Genomic DNA, 20,000 nt, shown 5'->3' on the forward strand with positions numbered 1-20,000 from the left:
ACGTGGCTCACCGTGTGAAATACGTACTCGTTACAGTCATATCAGATCACCTAAAAAGAGCAGAGAGAAGAGAGAAGAGAGGAAGAAAGATGAAGGATAATGTCACGTAATTATAGCTGTGATATTGTGGATTCAAATGGATGAATGAATGAGTGCTGGTCTGGCGATTAGGCTTTGTTCTTTTTTCGTTCCAGTAATCAATGGACATTTTCTGTGTTTCTGATATGCAATAGGTTTCTTCTTCCTGCTCATGTTTTCTTTCTCTCTGGTTTTATTTAAAGAACATCTCACATGTGTGTCGAGCAGGAACAAAACGACAGCCTGCGAAAGCCAATGTTCAGTCGTTTAAATGCTTTTAATGGTTCTGGTTGTCTTTCTTGATTCTGTGGGAGGCTTGTGTTCTTCACCTGGGTTTTCCTTTACTCAGATACACAAAGAGGGCCTTTATTTGAGGGTGTGTGTGAGTATGTGTGTGTTTGCACTGGTGTGCGTGTGTGTGTGTGCGTGTGCAAGACAGAGTTTGTGTGTGTGTTTAAGACAGAGAGAGAGAGAGAGTGTGTGTGTGTGTGTGAGGGAGAGAGTTTGTATGTGTGTGTGAGAGTGAGAGTGTGTGTGTGTGTGTGAGAGAGAGAAAGAGAGTTTGTATATGTGTGTGTGTGTGTGTGTGTGTGTGTGAGAGAGAGGGTGTGTGTGCATATATGTGTGTGTGCATGCGTGTATATGTGTGTCTGTGTGAGAGTGTGTGTGTGTTTCAGACAGACTGAGTGTGTGTGTGTGTGTGTGTGTGTGTGTGTGTGTGTGTGTGTGTGTGTGTGTGTGTGAGTGTGTGTGTGAGAGAGAGAGTGTGTGTGTGTTTGAGACAGAGAGTGTGTGTGTGTGTGTGTGTGTGTGTGTGTGTGTGTGTGTGTGTGTGTGTGTGTGAGAGAGAGAGAGAGAGAGTGTGTGAGTGCGTGTGTGTACCAAATCCTTTTCACCTGCTTTTGGGACCTGATGGATTGCCTGGCTGCTCTCCATGACTCCCGTTCGTGTGTGTGTGTGTGCGTGTGTGTGTGTGTGGGGTGTGTGTGTGATGTATGCGTGTGTATCCGTGTGTATGCGTGTGTGTGTGTATATGTGTGTGTGTGTATGCGTGTGTGTATGTGTGTGTATGCGTGTGTGTGTGTGTGTGTGTGTGTGTGTGTGTGTGTATGTCTCCAGATGTAACTGCCAGTTGGCACTCGTGACCATCCAGAGCCCCAGTTTAAATATTCAGCACATGTGCTTTATTAAGACACCACACAGCAGACACAAGGATCCTGCTCTTATTCCTCACTGTTTTATCAGGGCTGAGGCTTGTTTTTATTTATCCTGTCAACGTTTGTGTATTTCACGACGGTCTAACCCCTTCAGATGATGTCATCTGCACCGACGCACAGTAACCAGACACATAGCTGTTTTTACTACGATCAGTAACGATTCATTATGAACTGGAAAAAAAAAGCTGTGCTTAATTTGATTCCTTACAAACGACTCGGTCAGACGTCCGACCGAGGCCGATATCACAGTTAAACCCAAACGAGGACGTTTTCTGTCTGAAAAGTCTTCAAACCAGAGAACCCGAGTAACAAAACAAGCTTCATTTTTTGTGATATTATTTTATAAAGCTTACAAGGAATCAACATATTCTTTTTGTATAATATAAGTGATAACTTGTTCCACGACGTTAAACGTAGCAACAACTGAATAAAACATTCGACTTTCTTGGTTGTTCTTTAGTAAATAAATCAATTTAAGAGGAATAAAACCCTTTTTTTAGGACATGACGTGACAGGTAAATAACTCGCGATGCTTAAGAACTCAGATACACAGAGGTGAGTAACGTTGAGTACATTTGTTATACGAATAATAAACAAAAATCGGAACAAAAATCAAAACAAATGTGTAGCCGATGAGCAGAAAGGGGCGGGGCTTGTCAGTATGGGCGGAGTGAGTGTTCGGGCGCGTGTGTGACGTTAGCAGGAACCGATTTTAACATCGACACGGAGGATAAAAACAAAGAAAGAAAGAGAAGAAAGACTTACGATAAGGACAAGAAGTAGGACGTGTTAATATAGGATCAGCTTTCCAGCGCTGGAGAGAACTGAAGGAGCAGGAAGTCGGCCACATATTCACAGGTTGGAGTTTCCCGAGTCAATAACTCCTGAGCTAAACGCTGTTACTACACAAATAACACCTCTTTTCTATCGTAGTAATGTAGAGAGGCAGCTACAACCGTGTTTTGTGTAGTAACAGCGTTTAGCTCAGGAGTTATCGACTCGGGAAACTCCGACCTGTGAATATGTGGCCGACTTTACTTAAGACGCCGAGGCGCTTTTTTCCTTCTCGATAGGTGAGTAACGTTGGTTTTGCTTTGTTACACAGAACTAATATATGCCTTTGTCCTTTACATCATTATGCTTGTGTGGCATTTTTGCTTGTTTGTTTATCTACAATCGTATTGTTCTTCCCTTCAGCTATGATAAAGACACGTTTCTTTCCGTTAGTCGCCTGGGTTACGTATGTATGTGTGGGCGGAGCTATCGATACAGGGGTGGGACCCATTTGGGTTAGGGGCGTGTTTGTTTTGGTGATTTCAAATGTCGACGTTGGCTTTCAAACAACGGAGACCTCACCTTTAATCGTTGAAATGTGGCAGGTGCATTTCATGATCCGGACCGATACCCTCATGATCCCTGTTTTTCCTACAAGAGCATGACTTGTAGTGTTTTATTTCTCACACTGTGTGCATGTGAAAGCAATTTGCCATTCAGTCTTCATGCTCTTAGGAATCAGCCTGTTTCATGACTTGGTGGTAACTTTTTCGTTTTTTATGTATTTATCCAAAGTACTTTTTTCCCCTGCATCCAGAGGCCTTTTATATGGCAAATGTAAATCTCTGACATTTTCACTCTCTGGATATGAAGCTGCACAGAAAGGTGTTGATGCTCTTTTTGGTTTTAAAAAAAACAACAAATAAAAAACCTCCACTGGACGTGAGGCAACTTTTCTCCTTTCTTTCCGTTTCTTTTGACCTTTTGCGATATTTTTGCCTGGTTTCCTTTTTTATTTGCTTGCCAAAAGATTGTCTCAAGGGCACACGGTGGCTTTGTGGTTAGCACGTTCACCTCACACCTCCAGGGTCGGGGGGTCGATTCCCGCCTCCGCCTTGTGTGTGTGAAGTTTGCATGTTCTCCCCATGCCTCGGGGGTTTCCTCCGGGTACTCCGGTTTCCTCCCCCGGTCCAAAGACATGCATTGACATCTCTGGAAAATTGTCCGTAGTGTGTGTGTGTGTGAATGAGAGTGTGTGTGTGCCCTGCGATGGGTTGGCACTCCTCCAACGATATCCATGTTACTGCGTTTTTTACTGCATCTAGAACATGTTCTAATGTAGAGATCATGAGAAAATGAAGTCATTATCACGACAAAACAACTTTTATGTCGAAATAACAAGAAAACAAAAAGAAAAGTACTAATGCATGGCCGGTCAGGACGTCCGTACAGCTGATTTCATGCACTTTTGACATCAGGTCCTTCTGCATTCTCTGTTCAGTTGTCTGTTACAGTAAGGTTTCTGTACTACTGTACTACGCTACTGACAGTAAGGTTTATTGTGTTTCCTGGAGTTTAATAACAATAACTGAATCACTATGAGTGCTTTATTATGCCTTTGTTAGTCTAAAAGCTGTTGATAGATAAAAGACACCCAGACAGTGCAACTATGAGTACATACTGTAGTGTAGCCTCATTAATTAACGTCGTAACTAACGTTTTTCATTTCTTTCATTCGTTTCTTTTATCCGTTTTATTCGCACCTATGTCTTGGTTGGGTTTTCACATTTCGTCGCATTTTTCAAACTAAAGCGATCGATTTCAAACAAAAATGATAGCATAGACTATAAAAGTCCTATTTCTATTTAATAATGCTCGTTTAAGAGAAGGATCGTCCTGAGTCGCAGGGTTCCGTGATCGACCTGATCGGGTAGATGTTTTAGTGGACGACATCATTTGTTTATTTTTTTCTCCTATGTTATACACCAGAGCTCTTTTGAATTCCATTACATTTACATTTAAGACATTTACAGCATTTAGCAGACGCCCTTATCCAGAGCGACTTACATTTTTATCTCATTTTTTTTATACAACTGAGCAATTGACGGTTAAGGGCCTTGCTCAAGGGCACAGCCAAGGGCGTCGATTTGGGTAGGGACGGTAGGGACATGTCCCTACCAATATCCAGGGAACACTCAATTGTCCCTAGCAATAATTCGACCAAGCTTATATATATATATATATATATATATATTTATACATAACCACCGATATCTGTCTGTGTCTTGTGCTTTTTTACTTATTTCATTTAACATTTATCCAGGAATCATTAAATAAGATGAAAATATTTTACAACGGCATTCTGGAAAAATAGCGCAACTAGTGGGACACAAACGGTTAACAGATTTACCCCCTTCAATGAATCCCGCCTCTGTAACTCACCTCTCTAAAAGGATTGGCCTTTGCCTTTTTTGAGTCCCGCCTCTCTAACCCACGTCGCTGTTTGATTGGCTTTGTCTTTCTTGCTAATGTGTTGAGGTCGGCTGCAGCTAGATTCCATTGTATGAAGCAATATGCAACGTGATTATGCAGGTTACCGGTATGTGAGGAAGAAAGTATTCTTATAACAACAGTTTTATGCACAAAATACGGGGAATGTTGTCCACACCAATGTCAAAATCAAACTTTCACCATTGGGCACGGCAGTAGAAGCTTGCTGGGCGTAGGAATAGAACTCACAACCTTCCGATTGGTAGCCGGACACCTTAACCACTAGGCTAACTCGTCCCCGTTACCTTTCTATAGCTGAAAGTCAAATCACAGGATCGTATTAATGTACTCGTTCGGCTAAATAAATAAATAAATAAATAAATAAATAAATAAATAAACAAATAAATATGCATCCGGGGCAGATTCCCGACATAAACAAAGCCTAATAATAATCAGATTAAAAAAAAAACCCTAACATGCTGTTATTAAACAACTGCAGAGATAAATTTCATTTATTCCTATTTGTTCAATCTTTTTACTAGTTCTCTTTTTCTCCTGCACAGGATTTCAGCGCAGTCAGCACATAGCAATTATTGTTGCCTATATTATCATTTATTTTGCCAACAACCACCAAAAGCCTCTATTTTCATCCTTTGGTTCTTCGACGGCGCAACCGAGACTCGTGTTTATACGAGTCTTTGTGCTACGGTTGGAGAGACTGATTTAACTTCTTACAGATTTAGCGGTGTAGAAAGCTGCCTTGTTTTCTGTTCACGGTGTGCCGTATATAAACACGTACCTTCTAAGAGTTCGTTACATTGCTGAGTAGGCTCTGGAGACGAGGCTATTTTAGAAGTCCTGCTCTTGTGTGTCAGAGGAAGCCTGTCTAAGTATATTAGCAATTATAGCTAGAAGACAGGGGGGCACGGTGGCTTAGTGGTTAGCACGTTCGCCTCACACCTCCAGGGTTGGGGGTTCGATTCCCACCTCCGCCTCGTGTGTGTGGAGTTTGCATGTTCTCCCCGTGCCTCGGGGGTTTCCTCCGGGTACTCCGGTTTCCTCCCCCCGGTCCAAAGACATGCATGGTTGGTTGATTGCATTCTCTGGAAAATTGTCCGTAGTGTGTGAGTGAATGAGAGTGTGTGTGTGCCCTTCGATGGGTTGGCACTCCGTCCAGGGTGTATCCTGCCTCGATGCCCGTGACCCGAGAAGTTCGGATAAGCGGTAGAACATGAGTGAGTGAGAGAGCAAGAAGACTTAATTCCCCCTTATTCTCCCTGTCATACCGCTTTTAACCAGTCACAAGAACCGAGGATTTCAGACCAACTTTAACTATAAACTAAACACAGAGAGGCCCAAACATTCCATCATACCGGTTTACAATCTTATTACAGTGGATGAGGTAAATTTCCAGTAAACTAGCTCACATTTCTCTGCTTGTAAGCCTGCAGTGACCTTCAACAAGAGGATACAGACCGAAATCTCTGTAGGTCATGAAAGCGATACGTTCCGAAGCTCTCGGACGCGTCTACGTTTCGGGATCGCCGGGGTCGTGCGGAGTTAAAGACGTGCCGAATATCTTGCCAAAGCGTGTAGAATCTTGTAAGGACATAAGTGAGCGGTTGAGGATTAAGTGCTTTGCTCAAGCTCTGTGGATCTCTGGGATTTTTTTGAAATCACAATCTAGTGATCGCTAACACGTAGCCACAACCGCCGAGTCATCGCTTCCTCATTTGCACTTCTAAAAACTGTAGCGATAAAGAGAAGTGTGTATTACCGTACATGTAAGGGATAAAATACCTGATCGACAAGGCTGTTGTTGTCATGCAACCACCTTCCATCTGTTTATTTTCTGCACTAAATTTTTGCATAATCAGGGTCCCGAGGGAACCTGGAGTATATGAAGGGGGATTCAGGGCAAAGTGGCAAACTATCCCAGGGCACAATCGCACCCCCATTTGCACAGTGTAGACGATTTAGAAATGCTTTTCTGCCAACAATGCGTGTCTATGAGTTTGCATGTTCTCCCCGTGCCTCGGGGTTTCCTCCGGGTACTCCGGTTTCCTCCCCCGGTCCAAAGATATGCATGGTAGGTTGATTGGCATCTCTGGAAAATTGTCCGTAGTGTGTGAGTGTGTGAGTGAATGAGAGTGTGTGTGTGCCCTGTGATGGGTTGGCACTCCGTCCAGGGTGTATCCTGCCTCGATGCCCAATGACGCCTGAGATAGGCAAAGGCTCCCCGTGACCCGAGAAGTTCGGATAAAACGGTAGAAAATGAATGAATGAATGAATGAATGAATATTTTTCAATAACAACTTTCAGTATTCAGTATTTTTTAATTCCTCGTTTATCACTGGAGTACTTGTCCACCATTTACAGTTACATTTAGGCATTCACTAAATTCCAGGGGTTTCGTTACCACGACGTAAAGTGGGCGTGTTTCCAGAGGTCTTGGAAAAACGCCCTCTTTCATAAAAAAAAAAAAACAGCATACTACGAAGGACAAAACAGTCATACAGGTAGATTTATTTTAGAAAACAAATAAACGATCAAAAACTACAGTTAGGGTTAGGGTTAGGGTTAGATTATCAAATAGGCCACGCCTAGCCGATGATGCAATATCTGTTACGCTGTTCTGAAATCCCTGGAAATAAGTGCCTGCCTTAGATTTATTATCATGTCCATTAAACTACTTAGAAATAAGTAAATACATTGTGATATTTCTGAGGATCCTGAACATGGATAAACTTCATGAGGATAGTCGATCAGACCAAAGTGTTGTCCGGGTTCTTTCTCATGCATGAACTCACAGAAGGTGACGATTGGTTAGTGTCAGGATAAGTGGTAAGGGCGAGAGAGACTCCCAGCCATGGCCATGGATGGCTGTGGCATTCTTGTGATCTCCTGACCACCATGTGAGCACGTATTAAAAGATATGTGTTAAGGTTGAACCTCTGATTTACGTAGATGCGCTATTGCCGGAGCTGCTGTTATTAGGAAAGTGCTGATGTTAGGAAATGAATCGACGCATGAGGACCGATCAGATCGGACAATTCGGAAACCCTGTGTTATAAGAGATCATAAGGCAGTGTGATGGGGTGCGTGAAGGGAGCGTCTGAAGGGAGTGTCTGGTTTAACTGGCCCATAAATGCTCACTTTCCTTTAGAGCCCAATGTGTCAGCCTCTATCTGCTTGGTGTGTGTGTGTGTGTGTGTGTGTGTGTGTGTGTGTGTGTGTGTGTGTGTGTGTGTGTGTGTGTGTTTTATAGCTAGAATTTGCCATGGCTCCCAGGAGGTTTCTGTGACTCTAGCAGAAATGCTTTCACTAAGAGGAGAAGTTGCCACGGCTGGCTCACTTTACTGTGTTTGTTTGTGTGTGTGTGTGTGTGTGTGTGTGTGTGTGTGTGTGTGTTTGTGTGTGTCTGTGTGTGTCTGTATGTGTGTTACTGTGTTTGTGTCTGTATTGTGTCTGTATACTGTATGTCTATTTCTGTGTGTGTTACAAATCCCATTTTATTTGTCACATACACATACACATACATACAGGGTTACAATATGCAGTGAAATGCTTTATGCAACTGTCCGGTATAAGAATAAAAAATATAAAAAAGCAAAAAAAAAGCAAAAAAAAAAAGAATAAAATAATAAAAAAGTATAAACTATATAAGAAAACTATAAAAAACTATATAAAAATATGAAAATATAGATGAAAAAATAATGTATAAACATATGCATAAATATACAAATTAAAGTGTTTCTCTGTGTGTGTCTGTATGTGTGTGTGTGTCTCTGTGTGTGTTTCTCTGAGACTGTGCTATGTGTGTGTTTGTCTGTGTGTTTCTGTGTGTGTGTGTGTGTGTGTGTGTGTGTGTGTGTCTCTGTGTGTTTCTCTGAGACTGTGCTGTGTGTGTGTTTGTCTGTGTGTTTCTGTGTGTGTGTGTGTGTGTGTGTGTGTGTGTTTGTATGTGTGTGTGTCTCTGTGTGTTTCTCTGAGACTGTGCTGTGTGTGTGTTTGTCTGTGTGTTTCTGTGTGTGTGTGTGTGTGTGTGTGTGTGTGTGTGTGTGTTTGTATGTGTGTGTGTCTCTGTGTGTTTCTCTGAGACTGTGCTGTGTGTGTGTTTGTCTGTGTGTTTCTGTGTGTGTGTGTGTGTATGTGTGTGTGTCTCTGTGTGTTTCTCTGAGACTGTGCTGTGTGTGTGTTTGTCTGTGTGTTTCTGTGTGTGTGTGTGTGTGTGTGTGTGTGTGTGTGTGTGTGTGTGTGTGTTTGTATGTGTGTGTGTCTCTGTGTGTTTCTCTGAGACTGTGCTGTGTGTGTGTTTGTCTGTGTGTTTCTGTGTGTGTGTGTGTATGTGTGTGTGTCTCTGTGTGTTTCTCTGAGACTGTGCTGTGTGTGTGTTTGTCTGTGTGTTTCTGTGTGTGTGTGTGTGTGTGTGTGTGTGTGTCTGTGTGTCTGTGTGTGTGTGTGCATTTGCATGTGTCTGTGTGTCTGTGTGTGTCTGTTTGTTATTGATGTTAAAGTAAATGTAGAGAGAGAGATATATACTTATTTCAGCCACTGTTGTTCTGTATCAATGCAAATACGTCTTTCGTGCTTTAGCAGGAAGACGTTATATTACATTTACACACATATATCTAGAGCTACATATATATATATATATATATATATATATATATATATATATATATATATATATATATATATATATATATAACCTATAACCTACAATTTTTTGTTATTTACTTTTTGTTGCCGAACACAAGTCTACAAACATCTTTTCCATACATTTTGGCTACAGTCCAGGCTAGAAAGTAGCCTGAGTATAAATATTTCCTTGCTGTTTTAGGGAATGTTTTTTTAACCAAATGCTAAAGTGTATTATACATTTTTTGTTTTGTTTTGTTTGTCTGTTTTAGTCTGTTGTTGTTTTTTGTTTGTCTTCGTTGTTTTTTTGTCTGTTTTAGTCTGTTGTTGTTTTTTGTTTGCATTAGTCCATCACTGTTTTGTCTGCTTATTCAGTTTGTTGTTTTTTGTTTTTTTATTAGTCTGTCGTTTTTTTGTCTGATTTAGTCTGTTTGTTGTTTTTTTGTCTGTTTTAGTTTGTTTGTTGTTTTTTGTCTGTTTTAGTCAGTTTGTTGTTTTTTGTTTGTATTAGTTTGTTTGTTGTTTTTTGTTTGTATTAGTTTGTTTGTTGTTTTTTGTCTGTTTTAGTCAGTTTGTTGTTTTTTGTTTGTATTAGTTTGTTTGTTGTTTTTTGTTTGTATTAGTTTGTTTGTTGTTTTTTGTCTGTTTTAGTCTGCTTGTTGTTTTTTGTTTGTATTAGTTTGCTTGTTGTTTTTTGTCTGTGTTAGTCTGTTTGTTGTTTTTTGTTTGTATTAGTCCATCGTTTTTTTTGTCTGTTTAGTCTGTTTGTTGTTTTTTGTTTGTATTAGTTTGTTTGTTGTTTTTTGTCTGTTTTAGTTTGTTTGTTGTTTTTGTCTGTTTTAGTTTGTTTGTTGTTTTTTGTCTGTGTTAGTCAGTTTGTTGTTTTTTGTTTGTATTAGTCCATCGTTTTTTTGTCTGTTTAGTCAGTTTGTTGTTTTTGTCTGTTTTAGTTTGTTTGTTGTTTTTTGTCTGTGTTAGTCAGTTTGTTGTTTTTTGTCTGTGTTAGTCAGTTTGTTGTTTTTTGTTTGTATTAGTCCATCATTTTTTTGTCTGTTTTAGTCAGTTTGTTGTTTTTTGTTTGTATTAGTCCATCGTTTTTTTGTCTGTTTAGTCAGTTTGTTGTTTTTTGTTTGTATTAGTCTGTTTGTTGTTTTTTGTTTGTATTAGTCCATCGTTTTTTGTCTGTTTTAGTCTGTTTGTTGTTTTTTTTTGTCTGTTTTAGTAAGTTTGTTGATTTTTTGTCTGTGTTTGTCTGTTTGACATTTTTTGTCAGTTTTAGTCAATTTGTATTTTTTGTCTGTTTTAAACAGTTTGTCCTTTTTTTGTCTGTTTCATTCAGTTTGTCGCTTGTTTGTTTTAGTCTGGGATTTCTGACTGCGAATCAGATTTCTCAGACTGTTCGTTTTCTCATATCTCTACACATAAGGAGCAAAGAAATGCGAACGATTATACTGTATAATGCTGAATAATTTCAGATATTTATAGGCAGCCTGGACCGAAAGGCTTCACCACTAATCAAATAAATAATACTTAGAAAAAATAATAATTAGACAAACCCAAGCTCAAAGTGGGTCCTGGGTTTCTGGTGCAGTTGGTCTTAGTGTAAACTCACCCTGAAGGCGAGTGACACTGCCGAAATAATGAGGACTTTATTGATACCAGCACTTCTGCATTGTTCTGTGATAGTTTAGAGACACTGGGCTCTTATGTGGGTTTTTTTCCCTGACTGTGTGGGTGTTTGAGAGAGACAGAGTCTGCAGGGCACATGTTTGAGCTCAGATACTTACAGCTGAGTTGTTGAGATAAGCGCAGGCTCAGTTTCCACCAGGACCTCTGGATTAATATTTGGAGGGACAAAACATAAAAAGGGGAGAAGTGTTTACCAGACGCTTTTATCTGGAGCAATTTACATCAAGCAATTGAGGGCCTTGGACAGGGGCCCAGACGTCACAGCTTGATGGATGGGGATGCGAACTCACAACCTTACGATTGGTTGTCCAAAGCCTTAACCACTAACCACTAGCTACTACATCCCTACCACAGCTCACTAGCATGAGCTTGTGTATCGCTATCGTTATTTCTTTGCTTTGAACTAATCTGTACTGTTCGGGTGTTCTGCTTTTACTAATCATCTGCTTTAGATGGCATTGCTTGATGTAGGAAAGGGGGCTTGTTCATTGGCCCAGCAAATTTGATATCTCCTGTGAAATCACAGAAACTTTAGGTTAAAGGTGGGGTCTCCAAAGTTTGAAAGCCAATGTCGACATTTGAAATCACCAAAACAAACACGCCCCTAAGCCAAACGGGATAAACAAGTCTATAGATAAACAAACAAGCAAAAATGCCACACAAGCATAATCATGTAAAGGACAAAGGCATATATTAGTTCTGTGTAACAAAGCAAAACCAACGTTACTCACCTATCGAGAAGGAAAAAAGCGCCTCGGCGTCTTAAGTAAAGTCGGCCACATATTCACAGGTCGGAGTTTCCCGAGTCGATAACTCCTGAGCTAAACGCTGTTACTACACAAAACGCGGTTGTAGCTGCCTCTCTACATTACTACGATAGAAAAGAGGTGTTATTTGTGTAGTAACAGCGTTTAGCTCAGGAGTTATTGACTCGGGAAACTCCAACCTGTGAATATGTGGCCAACTTCCTGCTCCTTCAGTTCTCTCCAGCGCTGGAAAGCTGATCCTATATTAACACGTCCTACTTCTTGTCCTTATCGTAAGTCTTTCTTCTCTTTCTTTCTTTGTTTTTATCCTCCATGTCGATGTTAAAACCGCTTCCTGCTAGCGTCACACACACGCACCGAACACTCTCTCCGCCCATATCGACAAGCCCCGCCCCTTTCTGCTCATTGGCTACACGTTTGTTTTGATTTTTGTTTCGATTTTTGTTTATTATTCGGCCCGACTCGGTTTTCTGAAGCATTTCTCAAAAATCGGAGACCCCACCTTTAAGAAGAAAGTGTGTAAACAAATTTATAGCTTAGAAAACAAATGACAGCAGTATAAATTCACACCAGGTTCATACCTAAATAACGTTCAAATGCGTTCCCGTACCTAGTAGATCCTGCAGATCGCTGCTTGATTTCAGAAGACAAAATTCGAAATTGTTTTGTCTGTATTCCACACAAAAGATCGCTTTGTCTGCTTTCCACACACACATCGAGTGTGTGGGTGTATGTGTGTGTGTATGTGTGTAAAAGAGAGAGAGAAAGATAGAGAAAGTACAAACGATGACGCTGATTCGCACCATGTGAGGTTTGCAGCATAGGGATTTTCTCCTCTCCAGCATTAACTCAGACAATCACACAAGTCTGCACACACTCCTGACCTCAATGAGAGGTATTTCTGTAGTACCGCGAGTCCTTCCGAGTACCTTCTGTTATGTGTTGTTTTTTTGTCGTGTTTTGTTTCTATCCACGTTGGCTAAGCTCTACACGGCCTGGTCTTAAACGGGTTCTTGTCATGACACGGATCCAACATTCCTGCTTGTGGAAAGTGTCTGTAAAACAGCTGTGTATCTGAAGCCTGCTTAGTTTTGCCTATGTCGTATTTCAACTATATTGCCACACATTGCGTGCGTTTGTAATCTGTGTCGGTTTGACCAAAAGGATTTCAGTTTGTTGCATCATACGAGTGTCATGACTTACCCAGATATGCACAAACACTCGCGTGGAGCATTCGGGACTGCTTAGGATTCAATAGTATGGTAATGTATTAGTATTAATTATTATTATTATATCACATGATATGATTCTAAATATACTTTTAATTTATACAGTTGTTCGGGGACTGCTGGTCCCTTGAGCAAGGCCCTTAACCCTCACTACAAAAGAACATTATTTACATTTTCATCGTTTCCTGTCTGGTGTCACCCGAATGAGGATGAGTTTCACTTCTGAATCTGGTTCCTCTCAAGGTTTCTTCCTTATATCATCTCTGGGAGTTTTTCCTCACCACCTTCGCCTCAGGCTTGATCATTAGCGATAAATGTTAGAATGAATATTAACTTCATTTTAAATTTTTTCTATGCTTCGGTAATGCTGCCGTATCACTAGATTTAAATAAAATAAAAAAAAGACCAAACACCGTAACAGCGGAAAGGGCATTCTGCCCTCTTCCACATACAACATTAACCTGAATGGTTTTACTAGTATGAGGTATCTGAGGAGAGTCGTTTCCATTCCTTTATTCATTCATTCATTCATTCCTTCAGTAACTGCTTTATCCTGTGTGTATATCCTGTGTATCATCATCACAGAACATTCTTTCATTCATTCATTTTCTACCGCTTATCCGAACTTCTCGGGTCACGGGGAGCCTGTGCCTATCTCAGGCGTCGTCGGGCATCGAGGCAGGATACACCCTGGACGGAGTGCCAACCCATCACAGGGCACACACACTCTCATTCACTCACACACACACACTACGGACAATTATCCAGAGATGCCAATCAACCTACCATGCATGTCTTTGGACCCGGGGAGGAAGCCGGAGTACCCGGAGGAAACCCCCGAGGCACGGGGAGAACATGCAAACTCCACACACACAAGGCGGAGACGGGACTCGAACCCCCGACCCTGGAGGTGTGAGGCAAACGTTTTTTTAAGTCAATCTGGCACAAACTTTTAGAATCAACCATAAATAACATTAAATCATATATATATATATATATATATATATATATATATATATATATATATATATATATATATATAAATCATATTCTGTTACACTCAGTGAATGAGTGAGTGATACACTTTGTGATAATCTCTGCGTATATTCAGAAAAGTGTTTTAGTCCATTGATTCCTGCACACCGTTTTTATGTAAGACCAAAGTGAAGAGACGAACTGTAGCATTTCATTTTTTCCAGCCCTCTGAAACAGGAGGGAGTGAGAGAGCACATAAAAAGAACTTTGTTGAGCAGCCAGCTCGGGCTATGAAAAGCTGCCTTCAAACACAATTTAGGAAGTTGTGCCTGCATTAAAAAAGTCATTTTTTTCCATGGCAGAGGAACAGAAAGATGTGGAACAGGATGTTAAGTAGCGGACGGCGGTCAGGTGTCTCGCAGCTGCCTTACCTCACTGTAGATCTAGCTCATATGCTTCGCATTTGGGTTTTTTATGTATTGTTCACAGAATCTCATATGTCTAAGATTTGTATATTATGCACACACACACACACACACACACACACATTGCAGTTTTATGCATGCTGTGCTCATGTCTGAATCTCACAGCCGAGTCCTCCAGATTATGCACCGATAGGGCTGAACGGAGGCGTTGGGGGAAATCTTTCAGCCACTCTACGTTAATCCAACGCCTGAAGAGCATTTTGCCACCCGCTAATCTCCGATGAGTGATTTTTTTAGCTTGGCATGGGATATTTAAGCAGCTAGGCTGTCTCCGTGCCTCGAAACCTCTTTTGCCTTTGTCTCCTTTCCTGTCCCCTAACTCCCTCTCACACCTAGCGTTTACCCTGACGACTCTACTCATTACTTCCCTTGAAGATTTATGCCCCTTTTCCACCGGAAAGAACCGGGTGCTGGTTCAGAGCTAGCGCTAGTGCTGGTTCAAAGTTGGTTCCACTGGCGAACCTTCTAAGAACCGGTTTGCCTTTCCACCGGCTAGAGAGCATCACAGCGCCGAGTGTGACGTCACTGTATACGTGTCACGTGTCCCAGCGACGTTAGCGTAGCAGCGGCAAACACAAACACAACAACAATGCCGGATGTTGCTTCACTGTTAATGCTCATGGCTTTGCGAACCTACATCGGCATCCAAAAGCGGCGAATAAAACGTGTACGTGCGGCTCCGTGTAATCTGTATAAACGGAGGTTGTAATCGATAAAGTACATAATGTTATTTTATCGTTAACACAGAAAATAATTTAGCCTTAGCATGTAGCTACCTACTATCATGTGTGCTGATAATGTATCATATCGCGGTAAAGTAAAAGTGTATTAAACATTAGTATACTTAAGGTACATTATCTAATGCGCTAACAGTAGCCCCGCCCCCAGCTCCTGACGCAAGCGGTTCTTAAGTCTAGACCAGCAACGTTTTGGTGCTACTTAAGAACCACTTTTCCTGGTTCGGAGCCGGTGCTTTGGCGGTCGAAACAGAAAGAACTGGTTCTAAATTAGGCTCCAAACCTGTACTCGAACTGCCTCGGTGGAAAAGGGGCATAAGAGTTCATTCTCGACATGGACAAGCTGTCAAGTGCTCATAGAGGAGTCGGTAAGGATAAAGGATGAAGTTTTGACTGTTTTTCTTGTGAAGTTTGTACAGAAAGGTCACACGCAACCCAAAACAAACCGAAAAACGGCATCAGAAATCGATTTTTCTTTTTTTATTATTATTATAATAATACTATTATATTATACCACTGCACAGTTGAATTCCCGGTTATGATCGATCAGAAGACGTCGATTAATCTTCTATCACAGCAGCTCTGGGTGGAGTTACTGTATAGCTGCAAGACAAATCGCAGGTTTATATTAATGTTCTGCTTCTAATTTCATTTCTATAGTTACAGCTCTAGTGTTTTTATACAGTTTTGTCTGTTAGTGTTAAAATACTGACTTTTTTCAGGAAGATTTCCATTTCAGAAACAGACCCAGGTGAGGCTGATGAAATCCAAATAGGATGGAATAGTTTTGAGGAAATTATCAGCTAAAGGCACATCATCCCATTGCGAAGTTGATAAATTTGCAGAAATCTGTAACATGCCATGACGAGTTGAGCGGATGACGAAAGTCAAAATCACCTCAACGTCTAAAACCGCTGCTTTTCTGTGGAGAACGAATATTCCCTCCTTCGGATTTTACATTTTGCAACCGCAGTTAAACCGAATGCAAATTTGACTCTGGTTGCAAATGGGTTTTTAAAGCTGAGACAAACTGCTATATGAGGTGTGGCAATAAACATGGAGAACATGGAGATGTGGACTATGCTCCAGTATAGGGGGTGTCCCCCAGGTCCACCAAGCTACCACTGCTGGGCCCCTGAGCAAGGCCCTTAACCCTCAGTTGCTCAGTTGTAAGTCACTCTGGATAAGGGTGTCTGCTAAATGCCGTAAATGTAAATGTAAATGTGTCGTCTATGTTCATGTTCAGTCCAGTACAGGGGGCGGGTCCTATGTTCCTGTTCAGTCTAGTATAGTGCCATGGCCTGTGTACCTGTTTAGCCCAGTATAGTGAGGTGTGGCATATGGTTCTGTAGAGTCGAGTCTAGAATAAAATGTGCGGCCTGTGCTTCTGTCCAGTCCAGGCCAGTCCAGTCCAGTATAAGGGGTGTGGCCTTTGTTCCTGTCTGGTATAGTCCTGTATAAGGGGCGTGGCCTGTGTTCATCTTATGTCCAGTATAAGGCGTGTAGCCTGTGTTTCTGTCTATTATAGTCCTGTATAAGGGGCGTGGCTTGTGTTAATATTTAATCTAGTCCTGTATAAGGGGTGTGGCCTGTGTTCACGTTCTGTCTAGTATAAGGGGCATGGACTGTGATTCTGTCTGGTGCAGTCCTGTATAAGGGGTGTGGCCTGTATTCCAGTCCAGTCCTGTATAAGGGGCGTGGCCTGTGTTCATCTTATGTCCAGTATAAGGGGTGTAGCCTGTGTTTCTGTCTGGTATAGTCCTGTATAAGGGGCGTGGCCTGTGTTCATCTTATGTCCAGTGTATTGGGTGTGGCCTGTGTTTCTGTCCAGTGCATCCCAATATAAGTTGCTTGGCTTGTGTTAATATTTAATCTAGTCCTGTATAAGGGGTGTGGCCTGTGTTCACCTTCTGTCTAATACAAGGGGTGCGGACTGTGATTCTGTCTGGTGCAGTCCTGTATAAGGGGTGTGGCCTGTATTCCAGTCCAGTCCTGTATAAGGGGCGTGGCCTGTGTTCATCTTCTGTCCAATATATGGGGTGTGGCCTGTGTTTCTGTCCAGTGCAGCTCGATATGAGGGGCGTGGCCTGTGTTCCTGTTTAATCTAGTCCAGTATAAGGGGCGTGGCCTGTGTTCCTGTTTAACCTAGTCCAGAATAAGGGGTGTAGCCTTTGTTCTTGGCCAGTCCAGTCCAGAATAAGGGGTGTGGCCTGTGTTCCTGTTCAGTCCAGTCCAGAATAAGGGGTGTGGCCTGTGTTCCTGTTCAGTCCAGTAAAGAATAAGGGGTGTGGCCTGTGTTCCTGTCCAGTCCAGGATTTGCTGGCTTAAAGAAGAGGAACCAGAGCGTGATAACAGGAATCTAAAAACATTGTCTGTTAACCAACCAAATGAAGTTGTGATCTCATGAAGGAGTAAATGCATTAAAATATATTCTTCTAAATAGAAAACCAAATTGTTCTCTGCTGGCTGACTCACTCTTCTTCACTCTGAGGCCTGTTTGTGATGATTCACTGTGTGGAAGAAGGCTGAGAATGGGACAGCCATTTCTATTTATAATAGCACTGCTTATGCATTTTTATTTATATTGAACATTTCAGCAACTTATTCACCTCCATTAGTGAGTCAGCAAGAATAACACACAGCCCGGTACAGCCCTCTAGATGTGACCTTCCGACGGTTTCTGTTTATCTCTCCATCATGCTTTTCTCTGCTCCTTTATCACTTGGATCTGTTTTTTCTTCTTCCGCAAATCCTCGTATTCTCTCTCCACTGAAACCAAACTCGTTTGTTGACCTTCATCTCTGGGAAGCAGCTTCAAGAAACAGAAGCTTCCGTCCTCATGTTTCAGCACACAACAGGATGTAATGATAAATGTCAGACTGACAAAATAAATCTTTTGCTATATGTTTGTATTGTACGTGAGCCAGTATCAAAATTAATTTTTACGGCTTATCGTCGGACGAGCTTTACCTGGAAACAAACATTCGGATTTAGCTAGGTAGCTAATATCGATGCGCAAGGTTGCCAAATCTCACGCATTCAACGTGAGACTCACGCAATCGACCCAAATCTCACGCTCTCACGCAGACTCGTGCAGCAGCGCAAAGCAACGCGCAGAGACCAGACAGACAGTGTAGTGAGTTTTTGTGACAATTGTGAGGGAAATACAAAATTATTCCCATAAACCGTGTAGTCAGCCGTTCTCCTTCCCACCTGCACCGTGTGAATTGTGAACGCAGGCAGGTCGGTGAGTTACAGGGCGCTCCGTGTCTCCGTCCAGTTTAGGCTAGTACAGGGGTCGGCAACCTTAAACACTCAAAGAGCCATTAGGACCCGTTTCCCACAGAAAAATTACCACAGGGAGCCACAAAACCCTTTTGACATCTAAAATAAAGAGAACGCTGCATATATCGTTTTTTACCTTTATGGAAAGTATAGAAAAAACTAGTGTGTTGCATTTATGAAATCAATTAACTGCTACCGAGTAAACACAATTTTATTTCTGCAGGCAAACAAAAATATTTTGAACAGTTTGAACTAACCTTAAGAAAAAAGACGCTGGGTCGAAGGTTACTTTCAAATAAAATGTTTAATATATAATTGAGTCCTTCGTATTCATGACCAGGGCTCTCAAGTTTTGAAGACAGGCAAGCATGACATGTCCAACCCCTCGCTTTTTTTCATTGGATGTTGCGTTAAATCTTTCCCAGATATTGCTATTTTCTGATTGGCTGTTGTGTAGCCTCTTTTTTGATTGGCTGATAAGTGTCAGGCTCGACTAAGAACTGAGACGCGCTTGATTCCTGCCCGATTCCAAAGAAGTGCGGACTGATACATTTTGGGCGCTGCGGCATTATTAAATATATGATAGTCAAAAAGTTTTTCTGCGTGAGAATACGATGTGCGGCGGGAGAGCGTGAGAAAAGACCCAAATGCTTGACTGTCACTCTCAATGCGTGACACTTGACAGCCATGCATGACATAAAAAAATTTACTTGCCGGCTGCAACAAACCAAAACTGCCCTGCTTCTGTGTGTCGGATTTCGCAAGTCGGCAGTTATGACGCATATTTTGAGCGACCAAAAAATAATAATAATAAAATAAATTAAACACGGTTTATTTTAATGTTACAAGAGCATCGTGATCTTAGAATTTAGAATTACATTTTTTTAAAAAACTAACTAACAAAAATAAAAAAAATTTATTTAAATATTTATTTTCCAAATCTACAGGGAGCCGCAGCAGAGGGATAAAAGAGCCACTTGCGGCTCCGGAGCCGCGGGTTGCCGACCCCTGGGCTAGTAACTGATAGGCCTGTGCTGTTATATAATTTATATATAGAATTAAGTTAGCATTAGCAGAGTTGTTTGTTTTGCAGCACTGAGCAGTTATTTTACATAAAAAACAGTACAAAAGCATTTCCAGACTTGGAGCCATGCTTCGAGTGGGAGCTGCATCCAAATCAATGATTAAGGCTGCAAAATCAGCCACCAGCACTTACAATAGAGCACATGTTAGGGTGCTTTCACACCCGCCTTGTTTAGTTCGGTTGAATCGTGCCAGAGTTCGATCGCTCGTTTGGTGCGGTTCGTTTGGGCAGGTGAGAATGCAGCAATGGAACTCTGGTGCGCACCAAAGGCAGACCAAACGAGCGTACCGGGACCTCCTTGAAGAGATGGTCTCGGTACGCTTTCAAACGGACTCTGGTACGGTTCGTTTGTGGTGAGAACACGGTCCGAGATCGAATAGACCTGACTGCAAAAAGTATTGCGCATTTTGGACTAAACCAGCTGCTGTAGTGGGTCGTTGGCGATATTTTCGGAAGATGAGCCTGTCACAGTTTCGCAGAAGTAACGCTCGCCACCTCCTGAAGTGTCTTGCGATGCGTCTTCGCCGTTCGCGGTGCATTAAAACGATA

At 41.7% G+C, this 20,000-nt stretch overlaps 1 protein-coding gene across 2 annotated transcripts in view; it reads left to right on the plus strand.

The window, feature by feature from the left end:
- Positions 1 to 20,000, plus strand: part of ppm1lb (protein phosphatase, Mg2+/Mn2+ dependent, 1Lb) — a 77,018-nt gene that overhangs the window by 7,810 nt on the left and 49,208 nt on the right. The window contains exon 1 of one of the 2 annotated variants that reach the window (XM_047806633.1): positions 12,823 to 12,918. The exons of the other annotated variant lie outside the window; for it this stretch is intronic. Coding sequence (XP_047662589.1) covers positions 12,916 to 12,918 — 3 coding nt within the window. The 5' untranslated portion in view covers positions 12,823 to 12,915. Of the gene's footprint in view, positions 1 to 12,822; positions 12,919 to 20,000 lie in introns of those variants that run through there. 2 annotated transcript variants of the gene reach the window in all.

Source organism: Tachysurus fulvidraco, chromosome 22, assembly GCF_022655615.1.
Source record: "Tachysurus fulvidraco isolate hzauxx_2018 chromosome 22, HZAU_PFXX_2.0, whole genome shotgun sequence".
NCBI lineage: Eukaryota > Metazoa > Chordata > Actinopteri > Siluriformes > Bagridae > Tachysurus > Tachysurus fulvidraco.